The 13,952-nt window shown below is 35.6% G+C and overlaps 1 protein-coding gene across 1 annotated transcript; it reads left to right on the top strand.

Annotated features, from left to right (window-relative positions):
* Positions 1-11,834: 11,834 nt before the first annotated feature.
* LOC113323390 (GDSL esterase/lipase At4g16230-like) lies at positions 11,835-13,691 on the top strand. Its single transcript, XM_026571687.1, has 5 exons — positions 11,835-12,206; positions 12,301-12,431; positions 12,546-12,815; positions 12,906-13,167; positions 13,262-13,691. Exons 1-5 carry the CDS (start codon positions 11,915-11,917, stop codon positions 13,486-13,488), a joined length of 1,182 nt encoding a protein of 393 aa, XP_026427472.1. The 5' UTR covers positions 11,835-11,914; the 3' UTR covers positions 13,489-13,691.
* Positions 13,692-13,952: the final 261 nt, after the last annotated feature.

Genomic DNA, 13,952 nt, shown 5'->3' with positions numbered 1-13,952 from the left:
AGAATATCAACAACACGTATTTCAAGATTTTTATCGTGTTCCCATGCTCCCTGAACCCATTTCTTATAAGGTTATGGTGATTCTGATGAGACTCAAGCACCAAGTGAGTCTCAAACCGGCTCGCTAATTGATATGTTGAACAACACTCTTGATCCAGAAAATGCGGGCAATTGGATCTTTGGTCAGGGAGGAAATGGACAAGGTAATGAGTAGTTTAAATGTAAGCAATTTAATTCTGTAAGCAATTTAGTTGAAATGTAATGTTTTTTTTCAAAAATTAATGGAAACTTTTTTTTAGATTAATATTCAAATAGAAACTAGTTTTACATTTCATAAAAAAATTAACCTTGATTGCATAACAGAATACTTAAAATTTTAATCCCTGCACATGAACATTGTAGAGTTCATAACATTCGTCGTGACTAAACCATCTTCCGTTGTCTTCGACGAATTTGGAACGAGCTCTAATTTTTAGTTCTTCATTTGACAACCCAGGATTATCCCCTTTTATCAACCACATAATTTGATGATACTTTCTAACATTGTTATTGCTGAAACAATAACGATTTTGAAGACACTCATTTGTTCTTCTTGACGTGAATTAACGTCGTAAACCTTTGAAACACAGTGTTCTATAAGTTAAAAGCCTCTAAATTGAAATCTCTATCGCTTGCAACTGAAACCTGGTGGGCTGTCGTAGGCACAAAAACCTAATAAATATATTTCCCACTAATTAACTGGTAATATAGCGGTAGTAAGAAATCGTTCCCACAGAGAGCTTTGTAATTGATAGGTTATTTGTACTAGCAAAATAAAGTAAAATACAAAGGGGGATTGGTTTTAAGATAAATAAAGAGACATTAAGAATAACGAGATGATTAAGGAATCCTTCGCCGTTAATAAGCGTTAACATGATTACAATACTTATTTATTTTACGTTAGAACCATTTATCACCAGCTGTAAAATAGCATGTACGCTTAGCTATCCCCAAAACTCCTTGTATCACCGGATAACAGGTACGCTTAGTCACCGAATTCTATTCAACTGAGCCGCCTTGAGGTACGCTTACAAGGTGTAACTCGATTGAACGCTTTAGGATTTGTGAATTTAGGTTTGATTTCAGCAGTTAAACTCAGTACACTCTGTTCACTTACTGGTGTTGTTTCCACACACGAGTGCTTTACAGAATCCCTCTGCAAGGTCTCATGTTTTCTACTTGTGTAGGAGATTCACGACAATTACGGATCACTCAACTCTCTACTAGCAATAGAATGATAAATAGACTAATCTAGTTGCGCACCCAAATCAATCTAAAATCGATCATAAACCCTGGATATAATGAAAACAAACGATGATGATTAAAACCTCAAATAGACTTGTATTATTAGTAAAGCTTCACGCTTAGAACATTGAATTCATCCTTAATCAACAAAGGATTTAGCTACTCATATTACAATGAAGAAGAATAATGGTGGTTTCCCCCTAAAGGGGTAAACCCTAGGTTTTTGATGTAGAATAAACCCTAACTTCTAATATGAGATGATCGATTCTATGTGAAAGGCCGAATACCTATTCTTATAGGTTTACATTGCTTGGCCATCAAGTATCTAGTTAAGTTCAAGAACCCGGCCCGAAAATACGAAATAACGACCCTAACCGTGACCTTAGGCCTTCACAAGTATGCATACCCGTTTTTATACTTGTTAAGTATGCATACCGGTATGTGTACTTCAAATTCCAGCAGAAATTTTTGGAATTAAAGTATGTGTACCCGTTTGCATACTTTACTGTCTTCGATATTCGATAAAAGCTTGTTTTGGCCACAACTTCTTCGTCCGAACTCGGAATGACCTCATTCTTTTTGAATTCTTTTTATCTTTCAAGTATCTTAAAGGTGATGATGAGAAATCCTTAATTTGAATGAGTTAAGATCTGTTTGTGGTCCTTCTCTTGATTTTGAGCGTTTTGCTCCTTTTCGTCGCACTTCTTCCACTTCTTTTGGATTTGGCACTTGGATACTTGGAATACTTCTCTTCTTAAGTATTTTCAGAACTTTGTAGCTCCTTTTTGGATGATTCACCTAATAGAGGAAAATAAGAGAAAACAAGAGTGATAATACGAATACATGCAAGAATAATAACCTAAACAAGTATGGAATGGACACTAAAATCATATGAATTATGCACTTATCAAACTCCCCCACACTAAGCTTTTCCTAGTCCTCGAGAAACTAAATAAAACTAATCCTAAATACAACAACTCCATGTCGTTGAGAAAACGGTTACACTTAGCATGTATAACAAGCCTTTAAACCTCTAGGTGTCCCTATTGGAAGAGTTATAGTCTCGTGAGAGTTTACAAGAGGTATACCCACAATACTTACTAGAATCTCTCTCCTTGTAAGAACCACTAAGGATAAACACAAAGTAGAAAGCCAAATAATTAGCTTGCGTAAGTTCTTTAGCTGCAAACATCCCACAAACATTCCAATCATCAGACATAAGCAATTACCTACGTGTAACATTCAACTTGATTGCAAAACTCTACTAAGATAGTCATCGTACTTGTTGAAACGTTTGTCACAACACTCACATATTGAAATCACATGGATAGTTAAGAAAATGGAAATAGAAAAGTGAAGTGCGCAAATGTTGACTTAAGTGAAAGATGTTACCCACAATACTTGTATGAATGTCGTCAAAGGATTCTTATTTATAGCACAATAGTTGAGAGAAACACCAATTTAACTCGACCACATGATTAGATACTCTAAGCGCATGTTCCTTTTCAGCAAGTACATGATAGTTGCCTTGGATCCTGCATTCCACGCTTGTTTAGGCGACCGAGACAGGGACAACGTTTCACACATACTGTTATCCAAGTGTCGAGAACCTCATCAATAGTTTTTTTGACTTGCTATATAATGATGATATGGTTTTTTTCATCGACTACATGATTAGTCCGTATTTCCGGAACTATCGTTTGTTAGTTGTCGATAAATGAAGAGGAGCCTTATTCATTTCTTTTTCTTTTTTTTTCTTTCTTTTTTCTTTTCTTTTCTTTTTTTTGGCTCACTATTTATGAGGGTAAGACAATTGTCTACGGGGATTTTATATACTCAACCAATGATTACCTTGATACAACATCCACGGCAGTATCAAGATCCCACCAAATCACTTTAGAGAAACATATAACTGCAAAAATAAAAAGAAAGTGATTCAGGAATGATTAATTGCGAGGAATAATCTTTCAAATTACTACCATAGCTGAGTTTCGCATTCAATTATGAACGTATATATTTGGATTGTAGAATGATAAAGTGAAACTCAATCTATAGCCGTAAGAACCGTTTCAACCTAAAAAGTTTAGAGTGTCATCCTAAATATCTCATAATTAACTCTAAAAGATGAAGTCTCAAGAATGCAATAAATCAAAGAGTCTTATTTATTTATTTATTTTATATGCAAACCAAACATGCTTAACTACTCCCCCACACTTAAACTCAATATTGTCCTCAATATTCAAAACCGAAAATTCTGATTTCTGACATAACATCCCTGAAAAACTCGAAAAATGTACCAATGGGTAGGGAACTAGGAAAAACATCCTAAACAAAAGTTGTTCGTCTACGTATTTTGTATAACCTGTATCAAAGGCACAGTGTTTCGATAAACGGTCTGACTTTTATGACCTCCGGGCTGACAGACATGCAATATGAAAAAGTTCTGGAAAAATAGCGAAACTTAAAATTTCCAGGCCTGTAACTCCAACTAAACAGATTTCTAATTCATATTTTCTTTTTGGAAACGAAAGGTGAGTATGTCCTCTTTAAAAGTTGGTGTCAACCACTCAAATTGGACTCCGTATGAAGTTTCGAGAGTTGTTTTCGTGACAACTGCGCAGTCAGAATTTTCTGACGAGAATTCGTCAAAACTTTCATTATAGATATAGGACTTTGTAAAATCTAAGATGAGAATTCAAGATATGATATGAAAAACTAAGAAAATAAAAACAAAAGGGATAGAGATACAAAACCGATGGGTTGCCTCCCATTAAGCGTTTGGTTTAACGTCATCAGACCGATGTTATTTTTATCGTTCGGTAATCCTACCAAATAACAATCTGCAATTCAAATAACAGCTTCACAAAAACATCAGCACAAAACATAAATATTGAAGCTATCACTTTATTGAAGTTTCCCCCACACTTAGTCCTTTCTACACTCGGAAGTGGATAGAGAACATAACATTCGGGAACTTCAAAAGGTTCCTCAGCTTGGTGAACCTGAACAATACTCGAATCAAACACATCAAGTGGTGGATAATTAGGAGAAAAATAATCCGTTAAAACTTTGAAACACGCAACTCCGATCGTAATTGAGGTATTTTTCTAAACGCTGGGTTAATAACTCTTTCGGGAACTACTTCAATTGGATGGAAAAGATCAATAGATATAGAATTATACAAAGGATTAGACAAACCTTGTTTCGGATCCTCATTAATTATCTCGAGTGAATTATTTACCTCAAGTATATCGTGGTCCTCTATCAAACTATTATTATCTATCTCAATTGCGTCTTCCACGAAATCAATCAATTTGGTTTTATTCTCAATTTCCATATCTTCAACACTCTCGCCATCCGAATCAAATTATGCTCCCAGGAACTCTACTTCAGTGTAAATCTTGGGGTATCTAGTATGAGTCTCCGTCGAGGGAATAATTGGGTCTACTTCTTTCAAATCAATCGGCCTAAAAACATTGTAATTCAGACGTTCCTTGTAAAGTTGAAATGCATTTGAGTTTGTCACGCCATTCATAACAATGTTTCGGTCATACCAAGGCTCGTCCTTTTGGATAGGCGAATGATCATTATTAAGATCCGGATTTGGAATAACTTCATCATTGTTATGTGGACTTTCCAAAGGTTGCTCATCTTCAAAATATTTGTTGTCTTCGTTAGGAATTTCAGAATTAATTTGGTTTTGAGGATAAACTTCTTCTTCGTTCCTTGTCTCCCAGAATTGAGCAAGTTGTAACTTTAAGTTATCCACATTCCGTTGAATTTCTTGGAGCTTCTCATCTTGATTATGGTAATATTTAATTATTTGTCCTTGAAACTCCTCCATCATGGTACACATTCTTTCTGCAACACTCGAAGAAATCGGATTAGTAGCATAACTATCCTCCCATCCTTGTGATTGTTCACTTACACGCCCGTCATAAGGTTGTTGACATGTATGAGAATATCCATAAGGTTCCGTGGGATATTGATCATAGCCAAAATATTGGTTTTGATTATATCCATAGGATAGTTGATAGTTATCATATGAATGAGACTGAAAACCATATTGATTATCACTATTATGTGATTCATCTTGTGCTCCGTACATGTTATTTCCGTAAAGAAACATGACGACTCACAATAAAAATAAAATCAAAACAAAAATCTAAAAACAAAAACGAAAATAAAAACAAGCTAAACAAATAAAAAATCAATAAGCAAATGCTCCCCGTTAATGGCGCTAAAATTTGATGGGCTGTCGTGGGCACAAAAAATTAATAAATATATTTCTCACTAATTAACTGGTAATATAGTGGTAGTAAGAGATCGTTCCCACATAGAGCTGTGTAATTGATAGGTTATTTGTATTAGCAAAATAAATTAAAACACAAAGGGGAATTGGTTTTTAGATAAATAAAGAGACAATAAGAAGAACGAGATGATTAAGGAATCCTTCGCCGTTACCAAGCGTTAACAGGATTAGAATACTTATCTATCTTCTATTAGAACCATTCATCACCAACCGTGGAATAACATGTACGGTTAGCTATCCCCAAAACTCCTTGTATCACTGAATAAAAGGTACGCTTAGTCACCGGATTCTATTCAACTAAAACTCCTTGAGGTACGCTTACAAGGTGTAACTCGAATGAACGCTTTAGGTTTTGTGAATTTAGGTTTGATTCCAGCAGTTAAACTCAGTACGTTTGGTTCACTTACTGGTGTTGTTTCCACACACAATTGCTTTACAGAATCCATCTGCAAGGTCTCACGTTTTCTACTTGTGTAGGAGATGCACGACAATTACGGATCGCTCAACTCTCTACTAGCAATAGAATGATAAATAAACTAATCTAGTTGTGCACCCAAATCAATCTGAGAATCGATCATAAACCCTGGATATAATGAAAATAAATGATGATGATTAAAACCTCAAATAGACTTGTATTATTAATAAAGCCTCACGCTTAGAACTTTGAATTTATCTTTAATCAACAAACTAGCTACTCATATTACAATGAAGAAGAATAATGGTGGTTTCCCCCTGAAGGGGTAAACCCTAGGTTTTTGATGTAGACTAAATCCTAAATTCTAATATGAGATGATCGATTCTATGTGAAAGGCCTAATACCTATTCTTATAGGTTTACATTGCTTGGCCATCAAGTATCTAGTTCGGTTCATGAACCTGACCCGAAAATACGAAATAACGACCCTAACCATGACCTTAGGCCTTCACAAGTATGCATATCCGTGTTTATACTTGTTAAGTATGCATGTCGGTATGCGTACTTCAAATTCCAGCAGAAATTTTCGGAATTAAAGTATGCGTACCCGTTTGCACACTTTACTGTCTTCGGTATTCGATAAAAGCTTGTTTTGGCCACAACTTCTTCGCCCGAACTCGGAATGACCTCATTATTTTTGAATTCTTTTTATCTTTCAATTCTCTTCAAGATGATGATGAGAAATCCTTAATTTTAATGAGTTAAGATCGGTGTTTGGCCCTTTTCTTGATTTTGAGCGTTTTGCTCCTTTTCGTCACACTTCTTCCACTTCTCTTGTACTTGGGCATTTGGATACTTGGAATACTTATCTTCTTATATATTTTCAGAACTTTGTAACTCCTTTTTGGATGATTCACCTAATAGAGGAAAATAAGAGAAAACAAGACTAATAATACGAATACATGCAAGAATAATAACCTAAGCAAGTATGGAATGGACACTAAAATAATATGAATTATGCACTTATCAAATCCCAACATCGAATTAGAGAAACATCTTCCTCGGGAGTAAAATCCACTTCGGTTATGCGGGCACTAGGCATGTTGAAATGAATTTGAAGTTGGGTTGGAATGAGTTGAAATTAGGTATTTATATGGGGAAATCGGTAGCCGTTGGATGAAGATATGATAAGCGTTGATCAAACCAGCAAGCGACAGCTTGACTAGCGCTGACGCTGGAATGACCAGCAAGCGCTGGCTTGACCATCGAGCGATGGACACTCTATCGCTCGCTGGAAACTCTATCGTGTATGCCTATATGTTATTCGTAGCATATAGGCATATGAGTTTGGCAGTTTGGCATACCCATAGTGGGTGCATATATGCAAACTAATAGTTTTTTGCATGTACATAGGAATAGGTCTAACCCACCCATTTCCCATGCCAGCTGGCCGCGCTCTGTGAGAAATAGTTAAGCGATTGAGTCTCAACCGAACGGACTCGACCACTAGCGGCGTAGTCTCTGCCGTTCGGTTGATTTTAAATCTCCAACGGCTCTTTCTCCATCATTATAAAAATGTGACATTTAAATACAAAACTTACACCAAATTTTTTACACAAATTTTTTTAATCTTTTCTTATAAAATGGTAAAGTTTTAATTTCCAATTTGACTTGGATACCCAATTTGATTTTTCGGGAGGGGTGCTTGAAGCCGCTATTAGTAAGATATGTGACAATTATAAAGAAATATGTAAAAACCAAAGAAGTCTACAAGTTTTGGATATTAACCAAATCAAATCCAACTAAGAAAACACAAAGAAAAGTTCAAGGCAAGGAAAATTTGAAAGCAATGAAGAAGATAAACAAAGGAAACTCCTTTCATGAGCGCATTGATTGGAAGATAAATAAGATGAAGAACATTGTCCTAAATTTTTATTTTTAAAGTATTTATTGTAAGTCATGTCTAGTTTATATCTTATTATCTAGATTAATGAAAGGGGCACTAATGTAAATTAAAATTCGAAAATTAGATTATAGATCTTAATGAAAGATGCACTAGCTTATATTAATAATATCTTAAAAGTAAACTTTGATAATAACTTTAAATCTTGATTAAATGCATCATATAAATGTTAATCTAAAGGCATCATATTTGAACAACACTCACAAGATATATGATAACAACTATCGAAATGTTAATCTAAATGCATCATATTTGGGCAACACCCTCAAGATATGATAACAATTATCGAATTGAAAATCTTTTCCCACTCTGTTGTGCCGTTCAACCCGACACATTTGCTCCACATCAAATTCATATTGACCAATTAATCGGTTTCGATTGCCTTCAATAAGCGCAGCAATAAACAAGATCACATCCTTGCTGATTACTCTGAAGTGATGACACAAAAAATTTGCATCTCGATTATTGAGGTTCGATGTTTCTTCTTGAAATCTCTGAAATATGTTCCGCCATATAGTAAGTTATTGTTGTGCACCATTGGCCATATATCTTGTGTAACAAGAACATAATTCCTGCAAATGGATTCATCTTCAACTAAGCTAAATCTGACCTCGAATTGACATATTGGATTTGTTGAGTGAAAGAATAAAGATTGAAGAAATGGTGTGAGTTGAAATGAAATTGGATATTGTATTTATAGGATAATGAATTGATGACCGTTAGATGAGATGTTGTGGGCGACTGAAACCACTGGCGGTCGACTCTTGACCGGTCGATATAAATTACACCGAGCGGAATGGTTTAATCAGCAGAAAGGTATCGATTATCGAGAGACGCTTAGTCCAGTGATTAAACCTTGTACAATCCGTGTTGTGCTCACTATTTTTAACATATAACTGGCCAGTGTGCCAACTTGATATTTAGAATGCTTTCTTGAATGGATTTCTTAATGAAGAGGTATACATCAAGCTCCGAGAGAATGGTACCACCGTCTTTGCCTTTACTTGCAAAAATTGGGGTTTTCTATCTCTAAAGCCGATACATCTTTATTCATTAATTAGGAGCTCGTCGGAAGGTGTCAGTTATATTTTAGTTTATGTGGACTATGTTATTCTTACAGATTCTACATAACTTGTTGGCAGTCACTTATTTCCAATATACAGCATGAGGTCGCTTTGAAAAACATGAGTCAGTTGTCATTTTTCCTTGGCGTTGAAGCTACTTAGACCTCAACAAGATTTTTTCTATCTCGAAGGCGTAATATTGAAAACCTCCTTAGTCGTGCTAATATGCAAGGTGTTAAACCAGTGTCGACTCTACTTACCACTTAACTGATCTTCACCTCACACGTGGTTCTACTCTCAATGATCCTTCGTATTATCGGAGTTTGGTGGGTGATTTACAGTATCTCCTTCTCACAATACGTGAAGTTGCATTTGTTGTTAACAAAGTATGTCAATATATGCATGCTCCGACCACTGCGTATGGTCTCTTTGTTAAACGTATCTTACATTATGTGTAGCAAACATCATCTTACGGTGTTTATCTTAAACCCTTCCCCGTCCTTAAATATTAATTTCTCGGCATATACGGATGTTGGGCGGGTGACCCAACGGATTGTCGTTTTACAAGTGGGTATTGCATGCATCTTTCTTGGACACAATATTATATCTTGGAGAGCTGGAAAGCAAAAGAACGTTTCCAAATCCAGCACTGAATCTGAATATCGTGGTTTGGCCACTGCTACTGCTGAACTTATGTGGGAGGAATCTCATCCACATGAGCTACGAGCTCGTATTCGCATTCCTAAAGTCTTATGGTGTGATAATTTGGGAGCTACATATCTCACTATGAATCTTATTTTGCACGCACAAAGCATATCAAAACTGATTACCATTTTTCATTGGAGAACGTGTTCAAAAAGGCTTGCTAACTGTGCTTTTTTTCTGCTCTAATTATCAGCTTGCTGACATCTTCACTAAAGCTCTCGCTAAAGATCGTTTTCTTTCACTTCGTTCCAAGCTGACTTTCTGTGACCATCTCATATAACGCGGGGGAGTATTAAAGCCTGTCAAACATCCTTCTGTATACAGTCTGTAAACACCTAGGATTAGACTTTCCTTGTGTCACTTTATTTTGTTTCTGTATTTAAGTTATACTCAGTTATGCTCATCTTGTACAACATTCTGTAACCCTAATAATCATCTATAGATACAATTGTTTGTAGGTTTCTTATCATCGATTAAGATATCCATAATATCCAAGTCTCAACAGAGAGCTAGAACCCTCCTTGAGATTTCAAATGCTCTTGGAGTCTCGATGAAGGTGGATGACGCAACTTTGAAAAAACAGTTTGGTCACTTTGGTAGAGTTTTATTAAAGATTGATCCTGCTGAACATCTTCATGAAAACATTCTAGTTGAAAGAGATGGTCTCCGCTAGTATGAGAAGGTGTCGTTGTTCTGTACTTTTTGTAAATCAGTTAGGCATGGTCTTAGGGAAGCAGGAAACTTTCTACTAATGTTACACCATCTATGATGTTAAAAAGAAAAATCAAACATAAAAGATACCAAAATCAAAGAGAAGAAAGTGAATCTGCAATATGTGCCCAATAAGCAAGATCTGAACAAGGGGAAAGTAAATTCATAGTATGTCTTGGCTACGATGTGGTCCCTCTTTATCTATCGACACGTATTCAAAATTACTTTTTAAACTAAAAAAAACTTCCTATTGTTTCACATATAAAATACAAAATTAGATTTTCCCTAAAAAGTAGCCCCTCTAAATCCCCTGGAAAAAAAGAAGAAAAAAAATAGTTACCGATACGTGTTAATAAACTAATAAGGGTTGCATACTTCAAGTATATATGTGGCTCGACCACATCGTAGCTACACCCCTGCAAAACATGCTAAAGAACTATTCAAGGAAAGCACGAAAACCATCTAGTGCTCCTAAAGCTACTACTGAAGTAGCTTTTATTGATGGCATTGTTGAGGAAGTGCAGCTGAATTCATATAGGTCAACTGTTCCTCAAACTGATATATGGAATGATAAAATTATTGCTTCTGAGCTTTCCTTGGCCGATCAACTCGCATTAACAGATTCTAACAGTACTGTGATTGAAGAATCATCTAATGATGTAGTAAATGAGCAAATAGATACCCAAGTATCTAATGATCGATGTTTTAATATCTGCAGTTAGCGTCGGTGCTTCTAATGATGTGAGTCCTGGTTATTTAAAGGGAACTCGCTGGTCAGGTTTTTCTGAGGAGGAAGATGATATTACTTACAAAGAGGAACAAACGAACAATGGATCTCAGAAGTTAGACATACCTGCTATTGCACAAAATAGATTTAGTGCGTTAGCCATGTATAAGATAAAAATGAATATGATGGTTATCAAGCATATTCATCATCGCCTGTATGGGAGAACATGATAATAGAAGATACTCCGGATAGAGCGACACTAAGTTCTTCCACGTCAGATGGTTTTCGATTTGTTTTGCGTGGTTCTAAAAAGAAAAATGCACCAAAACATGAAATCTATTTGAAAGCTCCAAAAAGGAACTTTCGGATGAAACACTTTGGATAAGCTCGTAGAAGTGTTCTTTCGTTTTTCGGATCTATTTTCCTATCCTTTTTTATTTTCAATTTCTGCTTCTTTCTTCGGGAGGTTCTGAGTTCATGTCCCCTCTTGTTTTTGTTTTTGTTTTTTTTGTTTTTCTTTTCCTTCTTTAATAAATTCTTTAGGTAAAAAAAAAACATAGGACAACATCAAGAAATAAAAATCAACAACCTTAAATGTAAAATGACCAAAAAGAAAATAACTGAGCCAATTATTATAGTAGAAGTGGAGTGGAAACTAGTCTAGTCTATAAAAACTTGTTATGTCCACTTTCACATCCCATTTGTTCTGTAATTTGAAATTAAAAGCTTCTCCCAATGAATATAACAATCTCAACTCCAATCTTTCATCTTCTTCTGAAGATTGTTCTAGTAATCTTCGTCACGCTCGAGATGTGTAATCATACCACTAGTGCGGAAAATCCCCAGGAGAGAGATCATAGTCGAGCCATATTTGTTTTTGGAGATTCCTTCGTTGATGTTGGTAACAATAACTACATTCCTCTTACAGTTGGGAAAAGTAACTACTTCCCTTATGGAATGGATTTTCCCGGTGGTATATCTCCTACCGGACGTTTTACCAATGGAAGAACAGTTGTTGACATTATAGGTAACTAACTAATTAGTTAAGATTATCTTGTTATTTTTTCGGATTTGTATCTGAATATGACTTTGATTAAGTGATCATCGAGCTAACTGAGCAGGAGAAGAGTTGGGTTTAAAACATTACATTCCTCCATACTTGGATCCAACAACAGTTGGGGACGTTGTTCTTCGTGGAGTGAATTATGCATCTGGTGGTGCTGGAACACTTAACGATACAAGCGCTTTCTTGGTACGTAATTGAACTTCAAGTCTTCAACCAGACAACCACTGACTCATTGATACGCATTAACGTAATCCTTTTAGACGTAATTGGTACTTGAGCAGTATTTGCTTATGCATATAGGGTGGCCGAATCAACATGGATGCACAGCTTGATAACTTTGCTAATACAAGGAACTATATAATATCGAATGCTAATGTTGGGGATTCTTGGACCTCGGCTAGTTCTTCTTCAAAAACACTTTTAGAGAGAGCTCTTTTCATTGTCGTAATGGGTTCAAATGATTTCATTGGGAACTATTTCTCTCCAGTTCCCTTTGTACCTACGCAAAAATCAATGCCTCTAGAAATGTTTGTTGAGTCATTGATCTCAAGATTCAGATTGCAACTAACAGTAAGATGAATTTCTATTTGTTTGTTTTCCGGATATACACATATGTAGCGCCACCTAAATGAATTTGTTTTTCGTGGTCACTCTGTGTAGAGATTGTATGAAATGGGTGCAAGAAAGTTTGCTGTTGCAAATGTCGGACCTGTTGGTTGCACCCCATTAGAAAGAGCTTTGAATCCATCGTATACAACCGGTGGTTCTTGCATCAGTTTCATTGATAATGCAGTGATTTTATTTAACAAGAAACTGAAGAGCCTACTCAAGGATTTGAACTCAAATCTTGTTGGATCCAAACTTTTATACGCTGATGTCTACAGCATTTTATCTCATCTTATCATTAACTATCAATCTTACGGTACGTACAATTGATTAGCGTTCACAACTACTTGATTATAGTGATAAAACAAGAAGATTTACCAGTCTGTCTTTTTTTTTCCCTTTTTAACTAGGTTTTGAGAATTACAGTTCTCCATGTTGTAAAATACTTCCAAGAGCTTTGCGAGGTTTGTTACCGTGCAGTCCGACATCAATAGTTTGTAGTAACCGGTCCAAGTATGTATTTTGGGATATGGCTCATCCAACTGATGCTACTAATGTGATTATTGCAAAGAAGCTGCTCTATGGCGATTGTAAAGACATATATCCAATGAATATTCGGCAACTCTACTACGCATGAGCAATGAGCCGCTGCTCTCAAAAATTATCATAGTGTCAAATCACATTTTTTGTTGCTAATAGCTCTTAGCAATAATTTAAAATAGTTCGATGTGTATGTAATAATTTGTTTTCAGTGGTTTGGTTTGTCATCATTCGCAATAGTAATTACATTAAAAGCAAACCGTGAACGGGTTGCCATTTTTGCCTCCTGCAGGGCCATAACTCTATCCTGTCAAGACTAGACTGAAATGTGATTACAGATTTGAAATTTGAAATTGTATTGAACTGAATACACTGCATTACCAAAATTGTCAATTTGAAATTGAAACACCTCCTTTTTTTCTCAATGTTCAGATGATTAAAATGGAAAGAAACTGAATAATGTTATCTTCATCGCATGATTCTAGGTTGGTGCATGCACAGTAGTAATTTAAATTAATTCAATGCACCATTTCTCTTGCCAACTACTACTTTGTTTTTCAG

The sequence above is a fragment of the Papaver somniferum genome, chromosome 11 (assembly GCF_003573695.1).
Source record: "Papaver somniferum cultivar HN1 chromosome 11, ASM357369v1, whole genome shotgun sequence".
Taxonomy (NCBI): domain Eukaryota; kingdom Viridiplantae; phylum Streptophyta; class Magnoliopsida; order Ranunculales; family Papaveraceae; genus Papaver; species Papaver somniferum.
The sequence above is the reverse complement of the archived record's forward strand: the minus strand, read 5'-3'. Positions and strand labels throughout refer to the sequence as shown.